The sequence below is a fragment of the Protopterus annectens genome, chromosome 3.part0 (assembly GCF_019279795.1).
Source record: "Protopterus annectens isolate FY-2018-M chromosome 3.part0, PAN1.0, whole genome shotgun sequence".
NCBI classification, from domain to species: domain Eukaryota; kingdom Metazoa; phylum Chordata; order Ceratodontiformes; family Protopteridae; genus Protopterus; species Protopterus annectens.
Genome location: NC_056731.1, coordinates 125300779 through 125318950, shown reverse-complemented (window position 1 = coordinate 125318950; position 18172 = coordinate 125300779). Strand labels below are relative to the sequence as shown.

At 37.4% G+C, this 18172-nt stretch overlaps 1 protein-coding gene across 1 annotated transcript in view; it reads left to right on the top strand.

Annotated features, from left to right (window-relative positions):
• The window catches only part of LOC122796782 (macrophage mannose receptor 1-like), a 2734532-nt gene that overhangs the window by 1888107 nt on the left and 828253 nt on the right, over positions 1-18172 (top strand). Inside the window, 1 exon segment of the mRNA XM_044065509.1 lies at positions 5585-5721. Within this exon segment, the coding sequence (XP_043921444.1) occupies positions 5585-5721 (137 nt within the window).

Sequence of the window (18172 nt, the reverse complement as noted above, 5' to 3'; positions counted from 1 at the left end):
ATCTGACTGATACCTTATCCAGATTGTACAGAAATGCCACGGAACAGCTTGATGCAGAGAATTTTGACTTTGATGTCATGGAAGTGTGTAATTTTTCTACCATGAGACTTGATGAGCTGAGAGATCATACAAAGACTGATCCAAATTTGCTAAGCAATCCTGTGTACCGCCAGTAGCACAATCTTATTTTCCATACAGAGATGAGATGCTGATGGAAGATGATATCATTTTCAAAGGTCCAAAGGTTACTGTTGATAATTTCATACAGCATGAATCCATTCAGATTTTGCATCGTGGTCACCCAGGTTAATATTCAACCAAAAGAAAGGCAAGAGGACTAGTATTTTGGCCTTCTCTATAGAAAAACATTGATAAAGTGTATTCTTCTTGTTCTGTGTGCAGCAGTACTAAGCCGTATTTGTAAAAACAGCTACTTCATATAAGTCAAATTCCTGAACTACCTTGGTCAACAGTAACCACTGACATATCTGAGTGGAACAATCAGCATTACTTAGTGTTGGTAGACTCTTATTCAAACTGGTTTGAAATGGATTTGCTACCTAACTTAACATCCAGTGCTGTTATTACTAAGATGAAGCGTCATTTCTCAGTCCATGGTAGTCCTCACAAAGTTATTTCTAACAACAGTTCTCAGTTTACCAGTCAATTGTTTCAGAGATTTGCAAAAGAGTGGGACTTCATCCATGTTACTAGTAATCCTGAATGCCCACCGTCAAATGGCCTTGCTGAACATGCAGTACAGAATGCAAAGCAATTACTAGAGAGATCAAAGTGTGACAATACTGATAGCTTCTTGAATTTACTTAATCTCAGAAATATACCCCATGACAACCTACAAGGCTCGCCTGCTCAGAGACTTCTATCTAGGCAAACCAGAACAACCTTGCCTTTCAGCTCTAGTTTGTTGATGCCTAATACTAAAAACACCAGGGCAATCAAAGCCCAACTTTTTAATAAGCATTCTTCTCAAACCTCCAGCTATGATACAATGAACAGATTTCTTAATCCATTAAAAGGTGAGATAGTGAAGATCCAAACGGTGAAGGACTTTGATTGAATCGGTCAAGTGAGAGGTATATGTGCTGATCTGAGATCCTATTTAGTGGAGTCTGAGTGTATAGAATACAGGAGAAACCACAGACATCTTCTTCCTGTATCAGAAATGATATTACAGCATCATACCTGTGATACAGACTCTAGACCTCAGAGCAACCTGACAGTGTTCATACCGAACAACATGTCTCAGTATCCATTCCTGTTCCTGATGATGTCCCACTTGTTGAACATTCCTTGAAGACAGTCTCTGTTGCTAGATCCAATTCTGACTTTTATGTTACACGATCAGGTCATATTTCCAGACCTAGTGTAAATTACACAGCAACCTGAACATGATTGTTTTTATATGTGTCTGATTTTGTTTGATTGCATGTCAAATAATTAGTTCTGTATACTTGCATATCAAAAGATCATTTCTGTAAATTGCATGTCATTGAATACTCATTTCATATATGGACTGTTTTTCAAAGAGGGAGGATGTAGATCAGAGCATGTGTATGTACCTTTAAGAAGTATTTCCAGATATAAGCATGTGCATATAAATACAGAGCATGTGCAGGCAGCAGCCCAATTTTGAGAGAACAGCCAGAGTGTTAACATGTATGAGCATGGTAGTCAGTCTAGTTATAAGTTTATTTAAGTTTAAATTGCAAAGCCTCATTCCTGATGTGTTTCTATGTAATAAAGCTGCTTGAACTGAACCCACAACTGCTTTTCTATTTTATCCTGACTGGATGAGCGACACACCTGTCCTTTACCTTGTATCTCTAAAGAGCAGGTTGTGAATGCCCTCTCTAAGGTCAAAACACAGCTGTGTGCTTTTTTCTTGATTTTAGTTCTTGTCACAGACTTGATAAAGGCTTTATTGCATTAATTAGCCAAAAACGATTTTAGTTAAAAGTCTTTTTATGTATATCTTTTTATGTATATGTTATGCTTTTCTTAATACCTGATCTTGGAATGTGGGTTGCAAATAGATAGGTAGTGTTTTACTTAACTAGGATTTAGTTTGATCTAATCAGCAGCAGTGTGTGGGGGTGGGTACTTGCTTTTCTAAAATGCTCTTTTACGGCCTGTTTATGTTGTTTGCCATGAATAAGCTGGTTTAAAATTAAACAATATGTATATTGTCCACACCTACTTCCAAGTATATAAAAGCTGATGTGTTTAACATTGTTTAAATATTTCTAATTTTTTGTTACTGAGGATCACTTTTCTGTGACGAATAAAGGCTTGTTGCTTTGGATCACTCCCTTGGTTTCATGACTTTTGGGAAATATTGTGACTAAGCTCATCAATGAAATTTTAAGACCACTAGGTTCTCTGTGTTTTTTTTTATTTTTTTTCTCAACACTCGTGGTGGTGAGGTTGGCACTAGACAGATTCCTATGCTTGTTCTTTTTTTATACATACATACATACATGCATACATACATACATACAATGACAAAAATGCATTGCTATGTGCTTTTTCTTCTTTTTTTTAATTTCTATTTTTAAAGCTGTGTTGAATATTCTGGATAGGATTAATAGGTGTGACCAGTGGTTTGTCTTCACTTCTCTGTATGTAGATTGTTTTACAAGGTTGCTCCAGCAAGCCTTTATTTGCATATGGTTTCCTCTCTGTAACTCATAGACATTTGTATTATCTATATGTAGCTTTAATGTTATATCTTCAAAATCATTGCATCCCGGAGAAAGAGCAAAACATGTTTTGCAATAGATTTACATTGTTACAGTGACCTCAGACTGAGAAAAGAAAAGTTAGAGTTGCAACCCGTGAGCCAATCCAAAAGCCTTGTTATCAGACTTTGCCATTAATGCCTTTGCTTGAAACTATTGTTCTCATGAGTAGTGTTTGGGTCATTGTTTATCCTTGTAAGGAAACAGTCTGAGTAGTACTGTGTGGTATTTTAAGGAGAAGAGAATCAGTAAGTTATCCCATACCTCATACAACTGTACACAAGCCAAGAAATGAGGAAATAGGGCTACTGAAGAAAGCAAGGAAATTACATAATATTGTATGGTTGTGGTGTGCAGCACATGTGCAGTTGGACATAAAACTTTCTATACTGTGCTGTGCATGATTTGCCACCACTCAAATTGCATATTATAATCTTCCGTGGTGCAGTACAGTAATGCATACATGCATAACAACCATTGATCAAATATCCCCACATTCTTCTGCCAAACCATATTCAGACTTCCTGTGCAGCACGTTATGTGTGGTTGTCCAAAATGGTAGTGTTAGGGTGTGTTAAGATCATGAACAGCACTGCAACCTGTTAGAGATTGTAACATCAATACTGCAGCCTGCCGCAGGTGATCCCCATTTGCTTTATCAGATGGTACTCATAATGGAAAAGGAAACATCCTCTAGATGTAGTAATCCTGTATTGGGGCTTCTATGTAAGCTTCCTCAAATAGTTTACCTCTTGTATGTGGGTTGCCACATACTGACATCCTGGTTCTATACTGCCAGAAGTCAAAGCCCAAAATGTGACCAGTTCAGCAGTGTGTCGGTGTGTGTACATTATCAGGCAGAGGATGCAGCAACAGGTTTGTAAAGTAGTGTGTTGCTGCAGCTAGGGTTGGGCTGGAAAATGTTAGCAACTGATAACATTCACAGCAAACTTCCAAGTGCATTTGGGGAACCAGCTGTATTGCTTTAATCCATCAGTCTGTCTACTCATATAATATTCCACGTTATTACACACACAAGCATGTGTTGCTAAATTTTCCGGTACCTAAAAATTGTAAACATATACGACTCTGCTGAAGTATTCCTTTACATCTTGCTATATCTATGTCTAGACTGTAGCTAGTGGCACCTACAATGTAAGAAGTGACTCATTCTCTTTTTCTACTTCAGCATGGCTCTCCCTAACCAACTCACATTCAAATATCTGTTACATGCATTAGTTGTGACAGTTATTAACAATGTTCCAAGTCAGAAACCATCATTTTTCAGGGAGGAGGTGCTAGTAACAGAGGGAAACAGATGAATACTAAGTGTATGTCTAGTTATTCCTTGTGCCAAATGAGCATGTCTATTATGACAGAAGCAGCTCCTTATGGTTTATCCTAATGCATGGGTCCCCTCCAAATATCAGTGATCTAGTAATTCTCACTAGAGTAATACATACATATAGATCTTGTAAAAGGATATGCTAATCTAAAGTCTAACAGAATAGGTTAATTTTAAGTACTAAATAGGATAACTGACTAGGCTTAAAAATGGCCCACAAGGGCAGTTTGCCTAGTACTGATCTATGAACCTATGAACTTATAACTATTCTGCCTTATATTTATATAGCTACTGGCTGTTAACTGCCATCATACTTCTGTAATTGCACTACTGTACTATTAACCAATATGTGATATACCCCTGGTTATAGCCTTGTCCAGTGCTGTTTCAGTTATGTGTATGGTCAGGCTGGCATCAGTGGGGTGTATGGGCATTGGACCAGGCCGTAACGGTATACAACCCTACAGCGATGCCAATGGAATGAGGTTTGCATGAGCCATCACATGTTATGAAGTACAATGATGGTTGATGTGCCATGTCTGACTTTCAGTTACAGCCCATTCAGTAATGCAACTCACATACAATGTATGTGATATGAGGGCCCCTTTATGAGTCTAATGCCTGCAGATTTTATTTGGATCTGTTTACAGGGACTGCCCAGCTTGGCTACAATAATTGCCTTGTCTAAGCAATGCACTGAAAGTAATATCAATTACAAGAAAGTATGACAAAGTAACATCAATATGTCAACATCAAGTGTATATATTTACAACAGATGCACCATGTAAAATTTAGCATGCATTGCAGCTCAGCCACAAGATGCCAAGTTTAAGATGCTAAAGTAAATTAATAGAGGATTTTATGGATAGTAGTCAATTCAGCCAAGAGCAGAACTTGTGAAATGTGTAGTAAAGGAGAGAGGAAATGTGAGTTACAGCTGTACTAGTAGCTAGTTTCATTATAAGTGGGAGATGGGAATTAATTGTGTATAAGTTAGAAAGTTTGTGAAAGCATGTACATGAGGATGGTAAGATATGTTTTATTTGTTGTCTGAGGGTAGTAAAAACTATTGAGGAAAGCTTCAGTTAGAAAAAGCAAGGAGACTGTAACACAGAACCATACTCAGCTCAAGACTATATTGAAAAGTGAATACTTTTATTGGCTTCTGGAAACATCTATTAGTGCCATTTAATACAGTTTTAATTGTAGTGCCATTATTCTGTACTTTGTGATTATTACTCTTCTAAGTAAAAGTCTCCATACTGACCTTATTTAGGTGAAACAGGTAATATGTGACACATAGTAATATTTTTTAATTGGGTCACAGTATTTTCTTGATGTTTCATGCTTATAGACAGGTATATCCTTTACAGGTTAACGACTACTGTATGTGGCAGTACAATTAATGTAAAGTTAAGGATGTTTTTAATAAGCTTTTTCCATTTGTTTACATTTACCTCACAGCTTTCCTTATTCACAGCTTTCCTTACAAATAATTTGATGAGAATGAAGGTCAACGTCTGGATTGGCTTGAATGATATCAACAAAAAAAACCAGTTTCTCTGGACAGATGGTCGAGGAGTATACTACACAAACTGGTACAGAGGTTACTCAAAGGTATATATTCATTCCCAGTCTGCAAGAAAGCTTCACCTACTGCCTTAATAACTAACATTTGGCTAGTTAACCCTAATTTCAGCACAAATGTTTGGTGTACTGAAGATAATTCATTTTTAAATATTACACTAAATCTGCTAAAATATAGTTTCAAATCAGCCTCAAACACTTAGAAAATGAGGCATGGTTATAGTTACTCAATAATTATTTTACTCTAAATGAGTGCATGCTCATTTATTTGAACACGATAGGCTAACTCAAATAAGGCCATTTATTTTTCTCTTTTTAAGCTTAGTAGAACTGCAAATACTAACTGCCAATTGTTTTTTTTTTTTTTTTTTATAGCAGTTTAAAAATGAGGTTTGCTACGGTAGGCATGTCTGTCCCTGATTCCCTGAATGAAGTGATCTGGATCTGGGTATTAGTAATGAGTGCGCTTAGAGTGTGTGCAGGGAAGAAGGGGTGGGGGTGGAGAAGGGAGAAGTGTATTATAGTTTAGAGTGATGGTGTTGTTTGCTGGTTAAGGGTTTGGAGGTAGGAACAGGTTACACATTGGGGGAAGTGATACAAATAGAGGAGAGGTTTGTTGAGGAGTGCTTATAAGGTAATTTAAGGCAGATGACTGGTTAGACACAGCCTCTTGGTTCAGACAACTTTGAAGAGTAAACTAAGGAAAGAATTCTCAGAATCCAGTTGATCATTCCAATGTAGAAACAGGTACATGGTGCTTGGCAGAAGTGTCAAGGTGTCACTCGTCTTGTGTATTCAAATAAGAAGATGAGGCTTGTGTGTTCATTTAAGTTGTTTATTACACACAAACACATCAGGATGGATGACTGGAACATAAAATCTAAATGAACTAACTAACTAACTGACTGCTACACGCATACATGCTTTCACTCCAGCTGCTCACTCAAAATGGCACTCTTGCTTGCATGTGCTCAGTACTTATATACACATGCCCATAGACTGAAATGACTCTTAAAGGTACAAAACACACTCTGATCTACATCCTCCATCTTTGACTATTTTGTCATGCAAATTAAAATGACAATTAGATGAGCATGCAAATTATACAGACATATATAAACAATAACAATCATGTCCAGGCTGCCATGTGTCTAGGACTAGGTTTTGAGAGATGATCTGACCTCGTAATGTAATAATCAGAACTGGGTTTAGCAACAGGGACACTGGGGAATGTTCTGCTTCAGGAATTTCAGGGATACTTTCAGGAACAAAAACATACTGTATGATGAAATCTCTAGAACAGGAACATTGGACAAATCACTCTGAGAATTAGAGTTTCCATTACAGACAAGATGCTGTAACACTGGCTTAAACACCTGTAGCAAATGTTTCCAATTCCACCTGAATTCCATACCTTGTGACTCAATGATGTACGATTTTGGTTCCTCACACAAATGTTTCACAAGTCCTATTAGGTCAAGTCCTTTTGCTGTCTGCATCCTCACCATCTCTCTTTTTTTTAATGGATTCAGAGGCATTCTGGTTTTGTCATAGTGGGACTTTCGGGACAAACACTTCTTTAGGAGTTGAGCTTTTACTGTTTTTTTAGTTTCTGGCACTTGGAATCAACAAATTCTTACTGATTGGTAGTGTGGTTCTGGTTTGTCTTGGTATAAGTCTCTGAGCTGTTGAACCAGTATATTGTCATGAGGAATGTTTCTGAGATTAAGCAGATTAAGAAGAACATCAGTATTGTTTCATTTGGATTTCTCCAACAGCCGTTTTGCACTTTGAACTGCACATTCAGCCAAGACATTTAATTGTGGGTATTCAGGGCAACTAGTAACATGAAGAAAGTCCAATGTTTCAGCAAAGCTTTTGAACTGCTGACTTGTAAACTGTCAGAAATTACTTTCTGCGGACTACCATGGACAGAAAAATGTCTCTTCTACTTTGTAATGATAGTACTGGAAGTTAGATTAGGATGAAGGTCGATCTCGGACCAATTTGAATAAGAGTCTACTAACACCAAGTAATTTTGACCACTCCACTTGAAAATATTTGTAGCTACTATTGAACAAGGTAGTGTAGGAATCTGGTTTAGCTGAAGTGGTTCTTTTTATTGATGCAGTTTAGTACTATTAAAAATAGAACAAGCTGAGATTTCCTTGTCAATATCTTTTGACATAGAAGGCCAAAATACTAGTCATCTCGCCCTTTTTTTGGTAGAATTAGTTCCTGGGTGGCCACAATGCAAGATTTTAATATACTCTTGTTGCAAGGATGTTGGAACACTCATGTTTGGACCTTTCATGATACCATCTTCCATCAAGATCTCATCTCTGTAAAGAAAATACTATTACACATCTACTGGTAAACAATATTGCTTTGATGGCCATCCTTGACTGATAAAGTGGTTGGGCTTCTGGAGAACTAGATATGAAGATGTGTGGAAAAAATTATTTTTCACTTCCATGACTATAAAATCAGGTTTCTCATTCACGTGCTGTTCAATGTTTTTTTTTGGATGATCGAGATAAAGTATCAGCAAGATAAAGAAGTTTGCCTTTTGTGTAAACCAAGTAGAAATTGTACTTTTGCAGTTTTAACATCATGCATTACAATCTTACAGGAGCTGTGTGCATTGGCCTTTTCAAAATAGCGACCAAAGGCTGGTGGTCAGTTTCGATTTGAATAGGTTGGCCATACATATAATCATGGAACTTCGAACATGCAAACACAATTGCTAAAAGCTCTTTTTCTATTTGATCATACAGCATCTTGGTTTGGGTGAGGGTTCTGGATGCATAGGCTACTAATCTACTCTCTTGAAGAATGACTGCACCAAAACCAAACTTTGATGCATCACAAGAAAGAGTTACTGGTTTCTGAATATCAGAATATCTTAAGTGGGTGGACTGACAATTTTCTGTTTCAGGGCATCGAATGCTCTTTGGTGTTGTGCTGACTAGCACCAGGTTACTTCTTTGCATGTCAGCTCTCTTAATTGTGCTGAATGTTCACTTAAATCAGGAATGAACTTGCCTAAATTGTTGACCATGCCAAGAAAACATTGTAAGGCTGTAACATTGTCTGGAACTGGCATCTCAAGAATTGCAGTTTGTTTTGAAGGATCTGGTCGTAAGCCTGAACTGGTAAACAAATGACCCACATAAGTAACTTCTTTCAGCCTGAATTTACATTTTTGAGGATTCAGTTTAAGATTCACTTTACAATAACGTTCCAGAACATTCCTGAGGTTTCTATCATGTTTGTCTTCACCATTGCCTCCTACGAGAATATCATCTACTATAACTGCACACGGATAGCCAGCATATTGAAAGACTTCACTGGTAGAATTTATCCCAAATGGCATTTCAAAAATCTGTACCTTCCAAATGGTGTACTGAAAGTGGTTAGCAATGAAGATTTTCAATCAAGCAACATTTGCCACAATGAACTCTTTGCATATAAGACAGAAAAAACAGTGGCATTTGTCATAAGAGCAGCATCTTCTTCGACTGTATGCATTGGATGATGAGGTTGTTTTAGTGCACAATACATGTTTTAATATCATCTGAGCTTTTCTTATGAGCTACCACCATGGAGGATACCAATTCAGTTAGTTCTTCTACTGGACAAATTACTCCTAGATGTACCATTCTGTCTACCTCAGCTTTGACTCTGCCTTGCAAGGCTACTGGAACTTTCCTTGCTGGTCTAATGACCGAGCTTACCTCGTGGTCTAATTTCATGGTGTACGCAACTGGGAGTTTGCCTAGTTTGTCTTTGAAAATATCAGCATAGTCAGAAAAAATAGTTTGTGCAAAACTTTTGTTGTTACACATGCTTATATGGTGGATTTCTTTATTAATTGAAAGCAATCCCCATTTTGAACTGTCCTTGAGGCCTAATAATGACTGCACATGTCTCTTGACTATGTAAAACTGCAAGTCATAGCTGTTCCCAGCAGAATAACATGAAAGCACTACTAAGCCTTTGGTTTGAATCTGTTCACCACCATAAGCAACAAGCTTTGCACACTTTGCCAGATCAAGCTTTTACTCTAGCAAACACATCTGCTGGCAAAACATTGCACTTTGAACCAGTATAAACTTTGAGCTCTACATGTCTCCTATTAAATCAGAATAGTGCAAAATACTTCACTCTTTGCTCACAAATCTACTGCATTGACTGTTTCACCAAGCACAGACACACCATCAGCATAAAAAGTAGGGTTGCAGCTTTCTAGTTGACCAATTTGCCTCTTTGAATGCTTTTTTTTAATAAAATAATGTGCCCCTTTAGATTTCTAGAGCCTTTTGAAATTATTCCACTTTTTACATGTGTGAGACAGCTGACCATAAGCTAAGCACTTCTCTTGCTTGGGCTCATGGCTACCTCCACAATTATGGCAGTTGACTATGAGGCTTGTCACAGATTTTGATAAGTCACCCCTCTGCTTTATTGAGTGTGCCCTGGGTTTCACTGTAGGTGCTCTAGGTTTTGCTGAAGTGGCCACACATGTATCTTTTAACCTCATGCTTTATACCATCAACAGTAGCACTGGAAGGCACTGCAAGCATGCATTTTTTATTTGTAAGCATATTTGTGTGTGTTTCTGTAAGCTGATATAGCTGACAAATCTATATAGCCTTATTTAAAGTTAAATCACTGTCTCAAAGCAAAATCTTTCTCACTATATCATTTTTACTACCACACACACACCTGTCTTTTATCAACTCATCTCTCAGATCTCTAAATCTGCAAGTTTTTGCCTTATTTCTCTAGTCAGTTATATATGCTGCAAAAGTTTCACCAGGCTTTTGATCTCTTGTGTAAAATATATGCCTTTCCATTGTAGCATTCATTTGAGGGTTGCACATTTCTCTAAATTTACGTTTTAAGCATGCAGGGTCTTCCCACAGTTTAGCTGGTACCACAATATGATGGCCTTCCCCTTCTCCTGCAAACACAGCAGGTACATGCACAAATGAATGCTACCTTGCAATGGCTTCTGAACCAGCTAGTTTAAGCAGAATAAATGCTTTTGTACATGTGTCTTTATCAGAAAAAGCAGCCTGTATGAAAATATCATACTCTTGCTCAAACACTCTCCAATTTTCTGCAACATTATTATCAGACACAAGTGGACCAGGTTTGCAAAATCCTTCTGCCATGCCATCAAATAGTAGTATAAACCTGCCCCTTGTAATTATGTTCAAACATACACCAGGAACTTGAAAAATATTCAACTGCGCAACATTCTCTTTGAAATAACTGTATTCTGTGAAATAACTGTACTGTAATACTGCATTCACTTGCCAAAACATTGCACACTTCAGATATTTCAAATAGCTTTAGTTGATGTGAAAAAGAAGCACATAGTGAAAAAATGCAGTTGTTTTCCCTTTTTTATACATTTTATTCTATTCAGAAGTTATTTTAAGCATTTTCCCAATAACTGCTAGTACTTTTATCAATATGTCACAGTTTTAAACATTTTGTTTGATTAGAAATTCATTTTGAATGTTTTGAATGCATTCTTTTGTATTTGTTGTGTAAAAAATAATTTAAATGAGTTTTAGTACCTAGAATTATCTTTCTGACCTGTTTGCAAGTCATTTGAGCTTCATATGATTCACTCATGTATATTCCCTCATTACTGACTGTGTGCCTCATGGTTTTGACTATGGATCCGATTCTGACACCATAACAAAAAAACCTAAACAAACTAACTGACTAACTGCTACACACATACATGCTTTCACTCTGGCTGCTCACTCAAAATGGCACTCTTGCTTGCATGTGCTCAGTACGTATATGCACATACCCATAGACTGGAATGGCTCTTAAAGGTACAACACACACTGTGTTCTACAATGGTAAGTTTTTTTTGTTCTTAGAATGGCTTAATGGCAGTAGTGGGAGTTTTTAGACTAGGACTCTTGTACTATTTAGTAATTTTCAGAAATAATAGTAACATAATAGTAAAAAAAATGCTCATTGCACATTAGAGTTATGGTGCTTTTGCTCTTTGGTGTTTGGCTGCATTTTGATGGTATAGTACTGTTACTATGATAATCTGTTCCTCATTCTTGTGTGAAGTTAAAAATCATCTTGCATTGTGTGCTGGGAAAGATGCTGGGACTGCTTAAAGAGATATGGAGAGCTAAAATAAGGGCAGGAGGGATCACCATTTCAGGGGAATGCAGGTTGGCCTTGGGCAGGGTGCTATAGCTTATGCAATGTACAGGGGGTTGCGTGTTTGGGGAAGATGTTATTTGAAGTTTGAACCAGTGGCTTAGATATCCAGCAGTCAGTTAAGCAGTTAATTTTGTGACGGTGGGTGAGGAGCTTGGTATTCCTCAATATTATATGCAAGGGGAGTGTTCCTCAGACTTTCAGGGCAAGAGTATTAAAAAAAAAAAAAGAAAGAAGAGATATGACAAAGTGAGGAGGAGACTGTGGGTCTGTAAAAGGTGAAATTTTTGTCCTCATGGAAGTTTCTTGCAGGGGTATGCAGATGACAGTGCCTAAAGGTGTTGTGCCTGTGACAAATAGGTGTTGATGCTACTGAGCAGAAGCTGGTGTGAGCAGCAGTTGGCACAGAAGGATAACACTGTGAGACATACTTCCTGTGGTTTCAGATTTGACTTTTTCAGCTTGACTTTGCTTTTAATGTGACCTTGAACAATGTAATTAGTCAGACATTGTTCTCATGTCACCACTAAGGAGGGATTGTGGATACAGTGAGTCTACTGGGTTAGCAAATGGATATTAGAAGTTATCAAAAGTGGCATTCATACAGGGTCATAGAAGGCATGCATCGCAGGTATTCCTTGATCAGTTGGATATTCATGTGTAGACAGGAGTTTATGTCCAGCACATTTTTATAGTAGCTGATCAATAAAGTGCAAGAGGATGGGGTAGAGAATAAAATAATTTGGAGCAGTGACATCAGTCAGTGGCAGATGTTAGGGAATTACTGTATGTCAGAGAAAGGACAATGAAGAGGGATCATATCTTGTTTATAAAAAAAGTGACATAGGAGATAAAGAAGAATAAGGGGGAGATATTTAAACTCAGGTCTTGTAAGAGAACATATCATTAAATGGTCAAGCATATGAGAATTAATTTGAAACTGGTTGCCTGTGGAACTGTCGGCTTATTGGTATTTTGATATTAGATTTTTTTTCTGCAGGATGTTGAATGTCAGGAGCTGTGTAAGAAGTGGCAAGAAATATCATCATAGTTGGAAGTGTTTTTTCAAGAGTTAGAAGGGCAGGCTATGAAGCAGTGAGCTTTGAAAGGTAGACCAAGCAGATCGTCCAAGGGATGTTGGAGATGAAAGGCTGCAGAGGAAAGTCCAGTGCAGGAGGTGGAGGAATAGCAGAAGAAGGGTCTAAGACAGTGTGAATGATGTTGGCAGAGGGATCTTCAGCAGTGATTCAGCATGCTGCAGGTAACTCTTTTGATAATTCGATAATTTTAGAGAGCAGGGCTAGACAAGGAGTGAGTTTAGGAAAAGATGTTAGTTTAATAGGACAGGATGTGGTCAGTTGGATGACTGAGAGACATTTTACAGGATCTTGATGTGGAAGAAATAGGTTGCAGGAGCTTTTGCAAGGGGATCAGGAACAGAAGAGCCAAGTGTAGTTGTTAGCTTTGAACAAGAACAACATGGTATTAATGGTAGGGTAATCAATGATAATATATTAGAAGTGATGGACACTTGATGGGTGCACAGTTATGGCAAGAGAAACTTCAAGAGACCGAGCTAGGACAATAGGGCAAAGGCATTACGTGCCAGAGAGGAATTTTTGGATGGAAGAAAATGAGCATACCTCACCCCTATATTTTACTGGCTGTTAAGGATAAAATTTGGGGAGGTGAATTTGCAGATATTTTTGGTCTTATATATGCAGATGGTGTGCATTGCATTTTAGAGACAGATGTTCTGGTGCCAAGAGACTTAGCAGATGCACTCGCTGGCTGTCTTGGGAAAAACACAAACATCCAGGTATAGGGCTAGCTTTTGGGATAATTGGGTGCTCAGATTTGTACATTTTAAGTCAGTTGTCATGGAAACATAGCCACAGCAGTCTCTACCTTTGTTAGCATGTTGAGATGTAGAAGTTGTTCTTTGTGGTATGATCAAAAGTTTAGAAAATTAAAAGCTGTTGACAAGTCAGTGCACTGGGAATTGGGAACTGAGACATACTGATATGTGGTTGGGTACCATGTGTGACAGGGTCAGTGCAGTAACCCAGGTAGCTCAGGTTGAATAGTTAAGGAAAGGAAAGACTTGCTAGGTTTTTAATGCAGGGAAGTGCTTACTGACTACATGCCATTTTGCACAAGTTTGCTCATTTTGTGGAGGGCAACAGTGTTAGATAAAGTTTTGGTACAAAGATGGGGGGCATTATGTAGGGGTCAGGATGCTTTTCCTGAAACATTATGAGGGATTGTAGGCACTGAGTAAGCCTTAAGATGTAGAGACATTGGTCAGGGATTCAGACCAAGGTAGCCCTTTTGGAAAGATGCCAAGAAACCAGACAAAACACTCACCTATTAAGGTAAATATACCCAAGTTGTTACTTAAGGATTTCCACAACAAGGAAGTGGTGAGGGAGCTTATTGAAGGCTTCCATCCAGTTTTTTTGATTTAGTCATTGGTTGGAGGTAGTGACAGGATTTGCAACAACTTGAAGTCAGGTTGGAGTAAAGAGGATACTTTGCAGAGTTTATTGAATAAAGAGATTAGAGCATGTAGGATCATGGGCTTGTTAGTTTTCCCCCACTTGATCAGTTTAGAGTGTCCTCCTTAGGGCTAGCACCTGAAAAGAAGACAGGAGAGTTTATGTTTATTTACCACTTGCCACTCCTGGGGGAATTCAGTCAGTAACCATATTGACAAGATTCTGGTGAAAGTTCAGTATGCACCTATGGATGATGCTGTGAGGATTATTTGATCATTTGAGGACACATGGCTCACCAAGTTGGATATTGAGGCTGCTTTTGTACTGCTAGTGATGAGACTTATTGGTTGAAACTGGGAATGTTTTTAGATGGCAAGTACTGTTTTGACAAGTTCATGCCAATGTGTCACGCAGTGGCCTGTACTACTTTTGAGAAGTTTAGCACAGCATTGTTTTGCACTGGATTTGAGAACAACGATCTTATGGGTAAAAAGGAATTCATTACTTGGATGATTTTTTTTGATAGGAGGTGAAGGTAAGGTGAGCATGGAAACCAGTATTCAGAGCTTGTTGGATCTTTGCGAGGAGTTGGTCATGTCCTTAGTGCAGGGTAAGTTGGAGGTTCCAGTGAAGGAAGTAAATTTCCTAGGTTTAATGGTAAGTACAAAAAATATACTCATATATATATTTTTTATTTTAATTTACCAGAAAATAAATGATTAAGTTGAAAAAAAGATTAGTAGGTGGCTAGAGACTTCTAACACGAGGGTGAATGATATCTTTGAAATCACTGGGAACATTGAATTTTGCTTATAGGGCAGTAGGACCAGGATGAGCCTTTTGCAGTCCGAAGGAGAATCTTTTGAAGGGAGGAAGGAAGAAGCATTGTGAGTAAGAGTGAAAAAGACACTGAAGCAGGAATTGTGCATTTGACTAAAATTTTTGGACTGTTTTAATATCATTGTGATGTGGCAGGAAGACTGGGTAGTGGAAGATAATCTAGAATTATTTACAGATGATGCAGATGGACTAGATATGGGAACATATTTGGGAGGTAAGCAGTTTGGGGTTCCTTGAACAAATGGCTGGGCAGACAAGTCAAGGAAAGACATTACTTTATTAGAACTGATACCGATCTGGGCAGCAGTGATGATATGGCACCAAAAGCTTGCCAATAAGAGGGTGGTTTTAATTTCTACAAATGCAGAGCTGCTACAAAAGTGCTAACTTAGAAATCAGTAAGAGTAGAAGGGACATGGTTGTTGACTAAACTGGTATTGCGGTGTTTGAAGTTGAATTTGTCTGTATCTGCGAAACATATATCACATTGCCGTAAAGTTTTGACTGAAAGTCTTTCACGGTTTTAGTTTACAAATGTCGAGTGACTATTTCACATGCAGAAGTGCAGCCATCAGCACTGCCCAATGAGGTCTGGGAAGCTGGCAGTCTGCATCAGGGTAGTTGGTTCAGCAGTCTTGGGCTGCATCTACTACAGGGGTGTACAGTTCTGCATTATCAACATTTACACACTTTATGGGAGATCTTAACCTTGTTGATGAAGTTTGGTCAGTGGGGCTAGTGGCGAGGTATGTCATGTTTCAGTGGCAATTTAATCAGACATTTAAAATGGTGAAGTTTCCCTTAGCAGCCTTAGCTACTTTGGCCAAGATTTCAGACATGGTAAATTGGAAAAAGCACTGGTTAATTTTAAGAATGATAAATGAATGGGAAAGACTGAGATGTTTAGCTTTTGATAAACTTGGTCTTTGGGTAAATTTGCATTAATATACTGCTGATAGGTTTTAGTAAGGTACTGGTTCATGCTGAGTCTTATACTTTATGGGCTGTGTTGTTAGTATTTTTGCATGTGGGAGTCTTTTGAATTGGGAATTGGGACAGTTAATCGGGGAAGATGAAGGAGGCTGTGTTGGTATGGGTTAGATCTTCCAAGATGGATCAGTTATGTAAAGGTCACCAGGCGATGTTAGCTAGGGACAGAGAAGATCTATTATGCCCAGTGAGGTGGGGTTTGAGATGACAACATCTGGTGAAAAAGCAGTCCCTGCTTTTTGAGTTTGAATTTCATGCTGCCTGATGGTTGTGACAGGTGTGCAAAGTTAATGTGCCTGTCTTGTGATGCTGGTGTAAATATAGTTATACTTTCCATGATGTGGTGATTTTCTGATGTTCATAATATTTCATTGTTTAATAAAACTGTACATCATATTTTGTTGCTGATGTTTTGTGTTATTTAATAAATGGACATAATTCAATTTGGCATATCTTCTTTGCTTTACAGGGAACTTGGGACAAACTGATTTTTCTTATGTATTATTTTATGGTACTGTTGTGTTACTTATTATTTATTTATTTACATTTTTGACCAATTTCATTACAGACCCAGGAAGGAAGCACTCCAGAAACATTAGAATACATAAAATCAATACACATCAGATGCATTTATGAAAGAAACATTATGAGATAACATACAATACAATATATCTTAGAGTGGTGTGCAAGTTTGACACTGTTGGTTGGGCAGATTGAGAACAAAGGGTTAACCTCCATATAGCAGTCAAATGACAGGAAATAAGGAAAAACTAACATATATAATCTATGACCAACAACTGTAATAAAAAAGTCAGTAACCTAGTTTAAGAAATGTATGTTACTCATCTGGTTTTCAGATAATTCAAGACCTTAAGCAGGTTGTATAAATCTGATTTTGGATACAGAATTATATCTATCTATATACATATATATCTATATACATATATATCTATATACATATACACATATATATATATATATATATATATATATATATATATATATATATATATATATATATATATAAAATTGTAATCATAATCGATGCTCGGTAACCAAATCAAACAGCTTTGTTAGACTTATTTCCACAACTAGTGAAATGTCTGAATATATTAAGTTAGGGTCATCTTTTTATGGGATAAAAACAATTATCTTTGGGTGGGATAGCAATATTAGCTCCTGCTTGGAAAAGAGCATATTTTTTATTTTAGTACTGTTTCTATGAAGTCGCATACCTTTAAGCCATAACTACAGGAATCAAAGTTGGATTGCAAATTGTTATTGATGGTGATGATTGTACTATGCACAAGGATTAATTGTAGTGTAATCAATGTATTGGATTATTTCTGGCTTTTCACAAAGACAAACCACATTATTCAAAAAGAAAGTAACACTTTGTGCCTTTAGTGCTGAGACCTGACAGATTACAGAAATATCAGGCAGCAGCAGATCTGAGATACTACCACTTCAATTAAATTTACTGGTTGCCTTTCATCCAGGAAGCTTTTGAACCATTAAGTGGTAATGATACTGCCTCAAGGTCCATAGCTAATGAGAGATAGAACACAACTAGTCAAAAGATTGATCCAATAATACACCATAATCTGCAGTGTCATGGCTGTTTTCTACAGTATCATGTAAGGCAGTTTTTATGTAAAGGTTTAAGCATAAAACCATGTTATGAACTTGAGATGCTGAAGTAGTTGTGAATAAATAATTTTTTTCTCAAAAGTTTGATGAGACAGGCAACAAGGCTATGGTACAATTATAGGTTTGTACATTTGATGGTCCTCATTTAAATAACAGTATAAATAGGTGTAATTTTCCAGAAACAAGGCTAGTTTTGATAAATGATCATCAAATAGAAACTGGGTGAATAATTGTTCTTCTGAGATTTTTAAGACTACATTGGATAGACATTCAACAGGAGATGATCCTGTTTGTACTTC